The 14,153-nt window shown below is 38.3% G+C and overlaps 1 protein-coding gene and 1 pseudogene across 1 annotated transcript; both read left to right on the forward strand.

Annotated features, from left to right (window-relative positions):
- The first annotated feature begins 5,515 nt into the window (after nt 1-5,515).
- On the forward strand, nt 5,516-8,499 carry LOC114823911 ((R)-mandelonitrile lyase 1-like; annotated as a pseudogene).
- Nucleotides 8,500-10,663: 2,164 nt separating this feature from the next.
- LOC139194630 (uncharacterized) lies at nt 10,664-12,937 on the forward strand. Its single transcript, XM_070819518.1, has 2 exons — nt 10,664-11,798; nt 12,642-12,937. Exons 1-2 carry the CDS (start codon nt 10,664-10,666, stop codon nt 12,935-12,937), a joined length of 1,431 nt encoding a protein of 476 aa, XP_070675619.1.
- The last annotated feature ends 1,216 nt before the right edge of the window (nt 12,938-14,153 follow it).

Raw genomic sequence — 14,153 nt, forward strand, 5'->3', positions numbered from 1 at the left:
TTTGATTCCTCAGCCCACCAATTAGCTTTGTTGCATGAATTCATAAGGAGAGCAGGTTTAATATTTTTTATTTATTTAATTTCCATTTTTGGGGCGAGAAGAGAGCTGGGTTTTGTGAGAGAAGAAAATCTGAGCAGTGTTTGTTTGAACAAGTGGACAGTAGAACAGAGAACTCGGAATTCTTGGGAGGATTTCTCAACGAAGAAGAAGAAAGTGGACTACTTTGCTCATGCCCACCAGCATGTATATTGGTGGGCCGAACCCACTCTTCATCTCTACAACATGAAAATGAAAACCATTTGAATTAGCGTTTTTTCATAATACAAACGATATTTTACAGTAAAAAGAAATAAAGGTTTGAATTCAAAACACCGTAGGTTGAAGAAGAAAAGACTAATAAATATGATTTAAATCAACTTTTTATCGCAACTGTTAAACCCCATCCCAAACTATGTAATTTTATATACATGAACATATGAAATTACCATTTTTACCCTTTGTTCCCTACCCAATCCGGATCCCCTTTTTAGATTTTCCCCTAATTTTCCTCCTTTTTCTGCCTGTCACGTGGCAGTTCCATATCTCCCTTTCTCTTCTTCTCTCTTCACCCCCTCGAGACACACACACACTCTCTCAGCTCACTCACTTTCTCTCTCTCTCGGACCCCTCTCCCTTTCCCTTCCCAGCGACACACACACTCTCTCTTCCTTCCCGGCAACACACACACCCACACACCTAACCGTGACACCACAACGAACAACGACACCACCACCACCGTGATGGCTTTCTCTCTCATTCTCTTGTCTCTGTGAAGCATAGAGAACCCAAGAACCCAGATCCGGCGAGCCCCATGGCTTTCGAGCCAAAATCCGGCCAACTCCGGCCACTACTTGAGAAACCAAAGGTACCATTCTAACCTACATTTTTTTATCTCCACTTTGGTAGTTAGTTATAGGTTCTAGTGGAGAAACAAGGTCAATCGGAGCTCGGGAAGCTCTGGTTTCCTCCTTCGTGAATCTAGCATGAGAACCGGGTTGTTTTGACCCAAACCCGAAGCCCAAGTCCTTTAGCCCAAACCCTTGGGCCAGGCTTTCAAGCCCAAACCCTTTAAAGCCCAACCCCAAACCCAAAGAAAACCAGGCCCTTAGGCTATCCAAGTCGGGCCTTAGGCCCGTTAAACCCTCGGGCTAAACCCTTTGAAACCCAACCCAACCCTTAACTTGAAACCCAAGGGAACCTCGATCTTTGGGCCATAGAACCGGCCCATTTGAGAAGCCCAAAAGCCCAATAGGCCTAGCCCAGTCCACTAAGTCAACCCAAAACCCTCAAGTCCAAACCCAGAATTGGCCCAAACCATGAGCCCAGCCACGCGTGAGGCCGAGCCGGTGTCGACGCGTGGAGTGCACGCGCCGCCATCCACATCGGCGCCGATGACTTTTCCGGCCAACTCTTCAGCAACCTACAGCGGCGCGTGGCATTCGGAGCCGCCACCTTGTGGCAGCGCGTGAGGGTACCTGAGATCCTCTTTTATGTTTTTTGATGTCCTGAATCCGTTTATGACATCTGTTTTCCAAAATTTAATCGTTATGTTAGAGTTTTATTAATTGGACCCTTTATGTGCTTAGGTGCAATTATTAGCAGCGTTTATGTCCTTCCTATTTCACATGACTCTTTGACGACGAAGTATCTGTGACTAGACCCCTTCTAAAATGCATATTTTAATAGTAAAAATGCATACATGAAAATCATGATTTAATGGTTATGTTTTATGAAACATTTTATGAGTAAATTGGATTTACACTTTATGATTATCATGCTTTACTGAGAATATTTTGGAGCACCATACTTTATCAAATTTATGTTCTTTGTCGTATATATGATGGATGACTATATACTATTTATGAACATGTTTTTTCACTCTTTATAGTATATATGATGGATGACTATATACTATAAAGATGTTTTGAGATATATTTACTTATGTTGGAAAGATTATATTCAATGTTTTGTGCTTATCTAGTGGTCACTGTTTTGCCTACGGGCAATGATACTTATATTGGCTTCGGTCGGGTGATGTAGTGACCTACAGGTTGGAAGATATTTATTGGCCTACGGGTTGGGTGATGTAGGGGCCTACGGATCGGAAGGATATTCATATTTTTGGCTTACGGTTCGGGTGATGTAAGGGCTTACGGGTTGATTATGATACCACTATTTAGCACATTATATACGATATATGTTTTAAGAAGTTTTATGGCATGCTAGGGTTTTCGGAAAACCTATTACATATTATACTATTGAGTTTCCATAAAACTTTGGGGGTTAGTACGTTGATGAATATATGTTTTAGTATTATATATATCAACTTGGTTCACTCATGTTTGTTTTGCGCGTTCACTCATGTTTGTTTTGCACCCTATCAGGACATAGGAACGAGGCGTACGATCCGAGCTACGAGGCATTCCCCTACCAGTGACATCATGCCATCCTTTTTGCTTAACATCATTGTAATAGCACATTCCGCTTGTATTCTGAATTAGATGTATGCTTTGAACATGTCATGCATTATCACTATCAATATCATTGTTGAGAGTTAAATATTATTATATTATCTTATAAGGTTTATGTTGGAAAATTACATTGCGTAGTTCGCGCGAAATTTACATGCATGTTTCACATGTTCTCAACATATGCATTCATTAAATGGCTTGCGTCATCCTTGGGTGTCGACCAGAACGTGGCCATCCCGATGTCCCCCGAACATCGGGATCGGGGCTTGTCAGCAACACACAAAGGCGTGAACGAGGGAATACAACACCATAAGGAGGAATTCATAAACCTTCATATTCTACTACGTACCCTAAATAGGAGGCATACGGCAACGATAAAAGAATAGGACAAAGGAATATGCTTGTAGCTCAGTTGGTTAAGAGCATTTACCAGTGCACTCAGAGGTCCATATATGTTTGTCCACGCGATTCTCATGACTCACTGATTAAGGAGTTGTTGATGTTATCAGTTTTTTTGTACCGTTAGTTTTGTTCCGAGTACAATGTGTTTGGATAAGTATGTGGAGGAGAAGTATCCTCTAAAACCGTCATTGCCCGATAACCCTCGACTAAAAGTTTTTAATCTCCAGGTAAGTTAAGGAACTCGTTCTTGTTCATTGCTGGGACACAGCCATAAAACAGAAATTTGCATTGCATCAAAACTTGTGTAAGAAATTCTACAAATTAATGCTACAAATTCTAAAGCACTTGAAGGGCTTTTGTTGTAGTTGTTATAGAATATAGACAAAATAAAGAATAAGAGTTATCTTTTCTTTGATCGCAATAGGACACTGCATACAACAAACACCACACCCCTAAAAGTTAAAAAGTAAGGCAAATTCAGATGAAATACCACATTTCAATAAAGATTTTAGGGAAAATACCACTAATCCCTTCTAAAAATTGTGAATAAATACACTTATATACAAACATTTATATTTTTGTCCCCATTGCACGTGATCCACATACCACCAGTGCCAGTTTCAAAAATTGTTGTTGGCCACAATCCTGGTGGTTACAAATTTTTCTAGTCGCTGAAATTTTTCAAGTCACTTTTACACAGTGACTTAAAAAAATACATGCAACTTTTTCATTTTCAATTATGTTTTGTTGTGTGAGTTTATTTTTTTCCAAACATGTAATTACAATAAAACTAGAGAAATTATGAGAAAATTCATTACTTAGCTTGTGCTTTTGAAGGTCATTGTTAGAGAGTGACATTGAGATTAAAAAAAGTTATCGGTCGCCTAAAAATTTGAAGGTCATGTTGGTCGTCGGAAAATTTGATCAATCGGTTTCAAGAAAAAGTTGCTCGGTCGAAAAACATGGTAGAATTAAGTGACAATCATGTAATTAATTTGAATTAGTAATATTTATAGAATTGTTTTGGTTGACTTTTCCATTGATAGCTAAACTGAAAACATGGTATTTTGGTTATTCATATCTGCATCAGATCCTGAGAAACAAGAGATTCCCCAAGGAATGAAGGATCTGTCATGTTAAATTATACTTTTCTAAATTATAAATACTTCAAATGTCTGCTATATTGTTTTCTGTAATCCTTGTCCTGAGCTAACCCTATTCAGGTCTATCATAACCACCTTTCACTTGGCGATGGCAATGCCTCCATCTTTGCCCAGCAGCAGCTCATCTGCTTCTAAAAACCAAGTCATATCACGGCCAATGACCAATCTACTACTTTCATGCAGCGTCAAACATTCCACGGTCACGGTCTAAACCTGCAGGTCAGATCATGCGGCGAATCATGGATATGTCATCTAATACCTCATCGGATTATTCGATGACACTTGAGGCTAACTATTGTCCTAATTTGCTCCATGGGTGAATATAAACTCAATCAGTGGGCCATATAATATCATAGTTTCAATTGTTATTTCAAACGGGGCATGCAAATATTTCTATTCGACAACTTTTTTCATAGGTGGATATGTCATCTAATACCTCATCATCGGATTATTCGATGACACTTGAGGCTAACTATTGTCCTAATTTGCTTCATGGATGGGTGAATATAAACTCAATCAGTGGGCCATATGGTATCACAGTTTCAATTGTTATTTCAAACAGGAGCATGCAAATAGTTCTATTTTTGGAAAAAAATGCATGCAAGTTGATAAACAAATAAATAAATGTGTAAATGTGTTGAACTTGGAACCACCAAGCCTCCAAATGTCTTAAGTGTAGAGGTGGGAAGGTAACCACACGACGCCTCCTACCTCTTTAGATACATAACAGAATTTAGTTTCAACGCTGAACTTGCACAATTCCATATATACCTCGCCATTTTTCTCTTAGATGGAATTATGTACATCGATTCAGAGGATACCGACCTGTCGCATTCATCAAGCTATACATATGAATTACGTAACTTCTTTAACATTAAAATACTATAAATTAAGTTTTGATACGTTGGGATAAGTTATGAATGAGAATGACCACAATTCCACATTATTCCACATTCGAGAACATAAACCAAAGAAAACATTACCGAAATTTATCATAAAATATTAATTAGAAAATCTCAAACAAAATTGAATAACAATTAATAGGATAACATGCTAAACATTTTATCTATGGTACCTCTTCTTATATATAGCCCTAGAAACTCTAGGAGACTAAATAGGAATACAATTAAACAAGTAACAAAAATAAAAAACAACAGTCTCTTCCGCAATCTAATTTACATCAGTCCCTCCCATATAGAGGAGTCCTCTCCTACACTTGTGAGACTCAATTATTTAGATGACCAAACTCATTATAACACATGTGTAACTTTTCCATTATTATAATAAAAATGCCAGCCAACTTAAAGGACCAAATTAAGGGTGAACCGGATAAATGCATTGCGTTGTGTATCCTGGTCAGTATCTAATCGCCGGCTTCCGTGTCTTAAATAACTGTCTATTTCAGCTGTATGTGTGTTCAAAACCAATTAGGAGTCATGAGAACTGAAGAAATAAAATTCGTACAACGAAGGAAGTGACAGATGTCTAAAATTTGGCACCCAACCATATTTACAGTTGCCTACCGGGCATCTATATAAGAAGGAATCGGAGTCCTCCTATATCAAGATCCATCCATTGTGCTTAAGGAGTTATTGGAAATAGGTTCAAAACCAACGGCAATATTTTGGTCTGAGGTAGATATCGTCTCTTGTTTATGATATATATGCATGCTTTAAAATAATTTACCAATAACGATGAGTCATCTGTGAGCATTGTGAAATGTTCTCATGGCCAGGGATTTCATTACTTGTTCTCCAAATTTCAATTATTTTTTTTTACAATAACCAGATATTATCAATAAGCATGTTATTATTTCTATATAAAAAAAAACCTGGCATGAAACTAACCTTTTTTTTGTATATATTTTATTTTCAAGATAGAAAGACATAAATCTAGCTTCGAAAACAATATGGAGAAATCAACAACGGCTGCTATATTATTGCTCTTGTACTTTTTTGAGTTCTGCCCTCAACCAGGGGTTTCCTCATTCGCCAATCCATCTGATGACCTTGGTAAATATAGTTTGAAAGTCCCATTGGTTTTTCAAAGTAACTTACATACAAATAAATTTAATAAAAAACAGTTCTCCTTATATAAACTTTTTTCCTCATCTTTTTTGTTCATATAATGCAGATTTTAGCTACTTGAAATTTGTATGTAACGCAACTGATCTACCATTACAAGAAGAATATGACTACATTGTTGTGGGAGTGGGCACGGCAGGGTGCCCGTTGGTAACAACTTTATCTGCAAACTACTCCGTTCTCCTTCTAGAAAGGGGCAATATTCCATCAGCATATCCAAATGTGTTGTGTCAAAATGAGACTCTTGCAAATTTCATGCAAGAAGATGACGGTAAGACGCCGGTCCAGAGGTTCACATCAGAAGATGGTGTAGCTAATGTAAGAGGACGGATCCTAGGCTGGTCAAGTATGATCAATATTGGTATATACTCAAGAGCCGACAGTGAATTCTACGAGAAATCAGGAATTAAATTGGACATGAACTTAGTGAATAATTCATATGAATGGGTTGAAAACACTGTAATATTCCGTCCGAATGTAACACGCTGGCAATCTGTTGTGAAAGATGCGATGTTAGAAGCTGGTGTTCGTCCAGACAATGGACTGACTTTGGATCACATTCTGGGAAGTAAAGTCACGGGTACGCTCTTAGACAATCGTGGAAAAAGACATGGAGCTGTGGAACACCTAAATAAAGGACATCCAAAAAACCTGAGAGTTGCAATTCATGCCACAGTAGAGAGGATCATTTTCTCTTCCAAAGCATCAGGTATCCAAACACATTTGATATATTCAATTATAGGTCATTTATATTTGAAGAAAGTTGAGGTTTCACCATAAAACAAATTGACTATACGGGGAGTAGCCCAATTTACTTTTAAGCCTAAACAAGGTTCTTCCTTCCATCAATATGACATTCATTCTCAACAAAATTTCCATAAAACAAAAATTAAATCTATCATGGCATTAAAAATGATATATTTGAAGGATTTGAATATGTTCTGTTTACTTGTAAATTAAATATATGTCCAATTCTAATATCGATTTTATGTAGGTTTGTCAGCTAAAGGAATCATATACAGTGATTCTAACGGGAGGTCTCATCGGGCATTGATACGTGGTAAGGGTGAGGTTATATTGAGTGCAGGTGAAATTGGAAGTCCTCAACTTCTACTACTTAGTGGTGTTGGCCCAAAATCTTACCTTTCATCTCGTAAAATCCCAGTTGTTCACCCACAACCTTACGTTGGGCAGTTTATGCGTGATAATCCTCGTAATTACATTACCACTTTGGCCCCGTTTCAAGTAGAACCTTCTACTGCACAGTTTGTTGGTATCACAAGTGATTATTACATAGAGACTTTCTCCGGCTTGCCATTTTCTACTCAGGCCTTTAGTCTTTTCCCTAGTCCAACAATTCCCATGACCATAAATTCAAGTTTCGGGCACATTATTTTCAAATTTCCAGGACCCTTGTCCTATGGTTCTCTTAAGCTGCAATCATCCTATGATGTCAAAGTTGCTCCAAATGTCAAATTCAACTACTTTGCATAGGAGGCAGACCTTTCTCGTTGTGTTAGTGCCGTGAGGAAAATTGGTGATTTATTAAAAACAAACTCATTGAAACCGTATAAGGCTCAAGATTTGCCAGGTCTAGAAGGTTTCAACTTTTTTGGACCGCTTTTACCAGTGAAATAGTTAGATGATGCATCCTTTGAAACTTTTGTTGAGATACAGTAGCCACATTTTGGCACTACCATGGTGCATGCGTGGTCGGAAAGGTAGTTGATGAGGATTTGCGGGTCATGGGGATCAAGGCATTACGTGTTGTTGATGGATCTGTATTCAATTTATCACCAGGGACCAATCCTCAAGCCACTCTCATGATGTTGGGCAGGTATGCATGTTACACATGTACATTTAAGTTCACAGCCACAAGAAATTACCTGTACATAATACAACTACTTAGTAAAAATTTAACTAAGTCCTTAAATTACTTTATTTATTTGTGTAAGAATATATAGTTGTTCTTTTCCCACACCAAATTTTGTTCTTTGAGCAGGTATGTTGGCGTTCAAATGCTGGAAGAAAGATCAGAGTGACACGTTTCTTCGAGATTATATTAAATTTGTCATGGAATGGATTGAAGATTATTCAACAACCTTTAGTGTTATGGTGTTTTTACTTAAGATAAACTTAGTTAATAAGGTCATGATGTAACTCAAGACTCAAGTGGTAGGACGGAAAGAATAATTGAAAATCGAAGCTAGAGGCACACATTAGTTGTATCATTTGTTTCTTCATTTAGTATTGTAATTGAAAAGGTAGATGCAAAGTGTGTTCAGCATGTATGATGTATTCAATAAAATATGAGGTGTGAATAAAAAACCCTTTTGGAAATATGTATCCGATATGAACTGAAGTTTTGGAATCAAACTTTATTTCAATTTGATCCATCTAAAACTCACCCCAACTTTAAGTCATAAACATGTCCCACTATTCATTGTATTATCAATTTAGCTATTTCGACTCAAACTTTGAGCTAGACGTGCTAAATTGGGTGAAATTTTTTAATTGTCCTACTTTGAAGTCCAATTGTGTTTTTCATAGCAGTCAAGGGGTTGGTTTAATTTTGGACATGGTTTGTTTTTGTGGATGGAATTTGTGGCTTCATCTTATAAAGTTTATCATTTTTTCTCTAACAGAATATCAGAGAGTATGTACCGTACTGTGCACTCTCCAACAAATACACTTAGAAGTGTATAATAATTTTTTCAAAGTGTCAATGACGTCACCTTAAGACAACCCTAAATAATCTAGAGAACATCCATCTTACCCAAACTAATCACATAGTCCACACTCTCCACATAAAGTTTCGGCATGTATCTACCAAAACTGCAGTTATATATGTCATAACTACATGTAGTTTCAGCGGGTACGTACCGAAGCTGTGCGTATTTTCAGTAGGCTCCAGCCTTAGAGTACATGAATCTGTGACAAATGAAAGGATTCAATATTTTGGCACGTATCCACTAAAATAACTTAGGGAACTTTAACGAAAAGTCCTCGCGTACTGTTCACTTTAACGAAAAACCACATTTTTACACTAAAAAGTCAATCATGGTACTATTCACTTTACCCTTTATTTTGTCCTTATTGTTAAAACTCAAAGTTTTCAAGTCCTTTTAATTAGTTTTCCCAATAACGGGAACTTTAACGAAAAGCCCTCGATATTGGGGTGTGCTATCCACACACCTCTTTTTACTTCTCCCACACCCCTTGTTAATTTTTGTCCTTTGATCTTCTTCAATTCATCTGATCTGACGGCCAAAAATTAAAAGGATGTGAGAGGAGTAAAAAATGGTGTGTGGATATCACATCCCATAACTTAACCATTTGGTCAAGACCTACCAAATCGTTAAAGTTCCGATAGGAACCTACAAAAAACCTAAATCAAGGTTTAGGGCTTTCCAAGCATTATGACGCCGTTCAAATTGATGCGAAATTTAAAAAAAAAAATGTAGTCATATTATGCAAAATTAAGAAAAATGTAGTCATACTTCATGCGCAGCATCCAAACAACGATTTCAAATATTTCATTCGCAAAAAATAAGCTTTTTTTTTTTTTAATCAATGTGTGTTCTTGCAATCCCCATCTCTCACATAGATGACAAGCGAAGATGTGTCGTAGAGCCTACCACAACGCTAGGATAGTTGTCGGAGAATGAGAGTTCCCGAATTTACTGAGCTATATTTCAATTTACACTAACAAGTATAAACACAACATAGGCAAAAGCTTTCCTACCAAGTTGTTATGATACAGGAGAAAACATGAGGAATTGATCGAAATCAAATCTACCGTCAGCATATCTATATCAGTGAAGTGATGAGTGATCTTCAGAAAACATCTCTGTGTTTGGCATGTAGGAAAACAATAAACATGAACTGCGTTAACCATGTTAGAACCGGGTAATTCTGAAGAAATTAACCATAGGGTGCTCCACTGCTCCTAGTGTGTGTTGGGGTTGTGTGTGTTCACGAGAACTTCATAGAAATTACAAAAGATGTTGTCAACTATATACTTCCTGTTAAAAAGTAATCTTGTCTTCAGCCCAAGACAAGTGATCCAACCCAAAGCCAATGTGCAAATGCTAGAAAATTCTAGCACCAAAGTCGGTGCATCATGCAGGCATAACAATATGCTAGATAATTCTAGCATTATCCTATTAGGTTGGTGGGTGTGTGTGTATAATAATATGCTAGAAAATTCTAGCATCATTGAAGTCAGCAAACATGCCTATAAATAGGTGTGTGTGTGTGTATTGAAAAACAACCAAGAAAGAAAGTAGTGAGAAGTGAGAAGAAGCAACAAAGCTTCTAAGAGTGTTTGAGTGTTTCCTCTTGTACTAGTTTGTGAGTGAATAAAAAAAAATGGTGTAAAAAACTTTGAGTGTTCGTTCTTTCTCTTGCCTATCAATTCCGCTGCATTACATTCTTCTTTGTGAGATAAACATCTCCAAAGTAGTGAAGTCTTTTTAAGCCCCAACAAAGTGGTACCAGAGCTATGGCTAGCAACGCTATGGCAGCCTTCCAAGTTCCAGTGCTCAACAACAACAACTTCGATAATTGGACTATCAAAATGAAGGCCCTTTTGGGAGCACATGATGTATGGGAAGTCGTGGAGAAAGGCTACACTGAGCCAGAAGATGAAGCTACTTTGTCCCAACCTCAGAAGGAGAGTTTGAAAGATTCAAGAAAGATAGACAAGAAGGCTCTCTACCTCATCTACCAAGCATTAGATGCCAATGGCTTTGAGAAGGTCTCGAGTGCAACCTCTGCCAAGCAAGCATGGGAGAAGCTTCAAACCTCTTACAAAGGAGCCGAACAAGTGAAAAAGATTCGTCTTCAAGTATTAAGAGGTGAGTTCAAATCTCTACAAATGAAAGGGTCTGAATCAATCTCTGATTATTTCTCAAGAGTCTTAGCCGTTTCCAATCAATTAAAAAGAAACGGAGAAAAGTTAGAAGATGTTAGAATTATGGAGAAGATACTACGTTCGTTGGACCCCAAGTTCGAGCACATTGTCGTGACGATTGAAGAAACTAAAAACTTGGAAGAAATTAGTATAGAGCAATTAATGGGTTCACTACAAGCATATGAAGAGAAACATAAGAAGAGGCAAAGGAATGATGAGCAGCTCCTCAAGACGCATGTCCAACCAAAGAAGAAAGAAGAAAGCTTGGACAACGAGAGAAGCCAGTACGAAAGAAGTCGTGGTCGAGGTCGCGGACGTGGACATGGACGTGGACGTGGTTGGAACTTCAACAATCATAACAACTACGAAAGAGGAGGAAGCTCAACAAATGGTCATGGAAGAAGACGCTCAAACTTGAGGTATGAAAAATCTCAAGTTCAATGTTACAATTGTCAAAAGTTTGGGCATTATGCTTGGGAATGTAGAGCTCCAAGCAACATGCCTGATGAGAAGGTCAATTATGTGAAAGAAGAGAAAAAAGATAATGGCATTGTGCTACTAGCATGCAAGAACAATGATGGAGACCAAGACTATACATGGTACCTTGACACCGGCGCTAACAACCACATGTGCGGAAGAAGAAGCATGTTCGTAGAGCTCAATGAATTGGTGAGTGGCAACGTTTCTTTTGGAGACGAATCCAAAATACCCGTCAAAGGAAAAGGTAACATCCTTATTCCCCTAAAAAATGGCGGTCACCAATTAATTTCAAATGTCTATTATGTGCCCAATATGAAAAGCAACATTTTGAGCTTGGGACAACTCTTAGAAAAAGGTTATGATATTCACATGAAAAATTATAGCCTTTTTCTTAGAGATGACAAATGAAGATTAATTACCAAGGTGAAAATGTCAAAGAATAGGATGTTTCCCATGAACATTCAAAACGATGCTGCAAAGTGTCTCAAGATATGTTACAAAGCCACATCCTGGCTTTGGCATCTTCGTTTTGGGCATCTTAACTTTGGGGGACTGGAGTTATTATCCAAGAAGGAGATGGTGAGAGGCTTACCGTGCATCAGTCGCCCTGATCAAGCTTGCGAAGGATGTTTACTTGGGAAACAGTTAAGGAAAAGCTTTCCAAATGAGTCGACCACAAGAGCCCAGAAGCCACTCGAGCTCATTCACACCGATGTGTGCGGTCTAATAAAACCAAGCTCTTTGGGTAAAAATAATTATTTCCTTCTCTTCATTGATGATTTTTCAAGGAAAACCTGGGTATATTTCTTAAAGCAGAAATCAGAGGTATTTGGAGCATTCAAGAAGTTCAAAGCTGCTGTAGAGAAAGAAAGTGGTTGCAAGATCAAAACCATGAGATCTGATCGAGGAGGAGAATTCACTTCAAAGGAATTTCAAGAATTCTGTGAAGATAATGGAATTCGTCGACCTTTGACAGTTCCAAGATCCCCTCAACAAAATGGTGTAGCGGAAAGAAAAAATTGAACCATCCTCGACATAGCTCGAAGCATGCTCAAAAGTAAGAGATTGCCTAAGGAATTGTGGGCAGAAGCTGTATCATGTGCTGTCTACCTATCCAATCGGTCTCCAACAAGAAGTGTGTGGGGAAAGACTCTGCAAGAAGCATGGAGTGGAAGAAAACCAGGTATCTCTCATCTAAGAGTTTTTGGAAGCATAGCCCATGTACATGTACCAAATGAGAGGAGGACGAAACTCGACGACAAAAGTGAGAAGTTCAGCTTCATCGGTTATGACTCAAATTCAAAAAGCTATAAGTTGTATAATCCAAACAATGGGAAGATGGTGATCAGTCGAGATGTGACGTTCAATGAAGAAGGAGAATAGGATTTTGGCCCTCATGCAGGTGATCTTCATTTCTTTCCTCAGTTTGAAGAAGAAAATGAACAAGGGATGATGGAGCAAACAAGAGAGGTTCAACAAGAATCCACTACTCCACCTGCTTCACCAACATCAACCAATCAAGGCAATTCACTAGCATTAGCATCATCAAGTGGGAGTCTAAATGAAAGAGAAGTACCACGCACAAGAAGTCTACGAGATCTCTATGAGGTAGCTGAAAGATTGGATAATCCTACACTTTTCTGTCTCTTTGCTGATTGTGAACCAGTTGACTTCCAAGAAGCAGCGCAAGATACTAAATGGATGAAAGCAATGGATGAAGAAATTGAAGCAATTCAGAAGAACGATACATAGGAACTCGCTATTCTTCCGAAAGGACACAAAGCCATCGGAGTCAAGTGGGTGTATAAGACAAAGAAGAATGCCAACGGAGAGGTCGAAAGATACAAAGCGAGATTAGTGGCAAAGGGCTATAGTCAAAGAGCCGGAATCGACTATGATGAGGTATTTGCGCCCGTTGCTTGGTTGGAAACTATACGATTACTAATTTCTTTGGCAGCTCAAAACAAATGGAAGATTCAACAAATGGATGTGAAGTCCACTTTCCTAAATGGAGTCCTTGAAGAAGAAGTCTACATTCAGCAACCATCAGGCTATGAAATCAAAGGGCATGAAGACAAAGTTCTGAAGCTGAAGAAAGCCCTCTATGGGTTAAAATAAGCACCACGAGCATGGAATAGTTGCATCGACAAGTACTTCCAAGAAAACAACTTCATCAAGTGCCCTCATGAACATGCTCTCTACGTCAAAGTCAAAGATGAAGATATTCTGATTGTGTGCTTATATGTGGATGATCTAATCTTCACCGGAAGTAATCCAAGCATGTATGAAGAGTTCAAGAGAGTGATGACCGAAGAATTCGAGATGACCGACATCGGTTTGATGGCATACTACCTAGGCATCGAAGTCAAGCAGAACAAAGAAGGCATTTTTATCTCCCAAGAAAGCTACACAAAGGAGATATTGAAAAAGTTCAAAATGGACGACTGCAAGCCCATAAGCACGCCAGTAGAGTGCGGAGTCAAACTAACCAAGCATGACAAAGGAGAAAGGGTAGATCCAACATTTTTCAAAAGTCTAGTTGGAAGTTTACGCTACTTGACTTGCACAAGACCAGACATTCGCTATGCCGTCGGATTGG

Source organism: Malus domestica, chromosome 03, assembly GCF_042453785.1.
Source record: "Malus domestica chromosome 03, GDT2T_hap1".
Taxonomy (NCBI): Eukaryota; Viridiplantae; Streptophyta; class Magnoliopsida; order Rosales; family Rosaceae; genus Malus; species Malus domestica.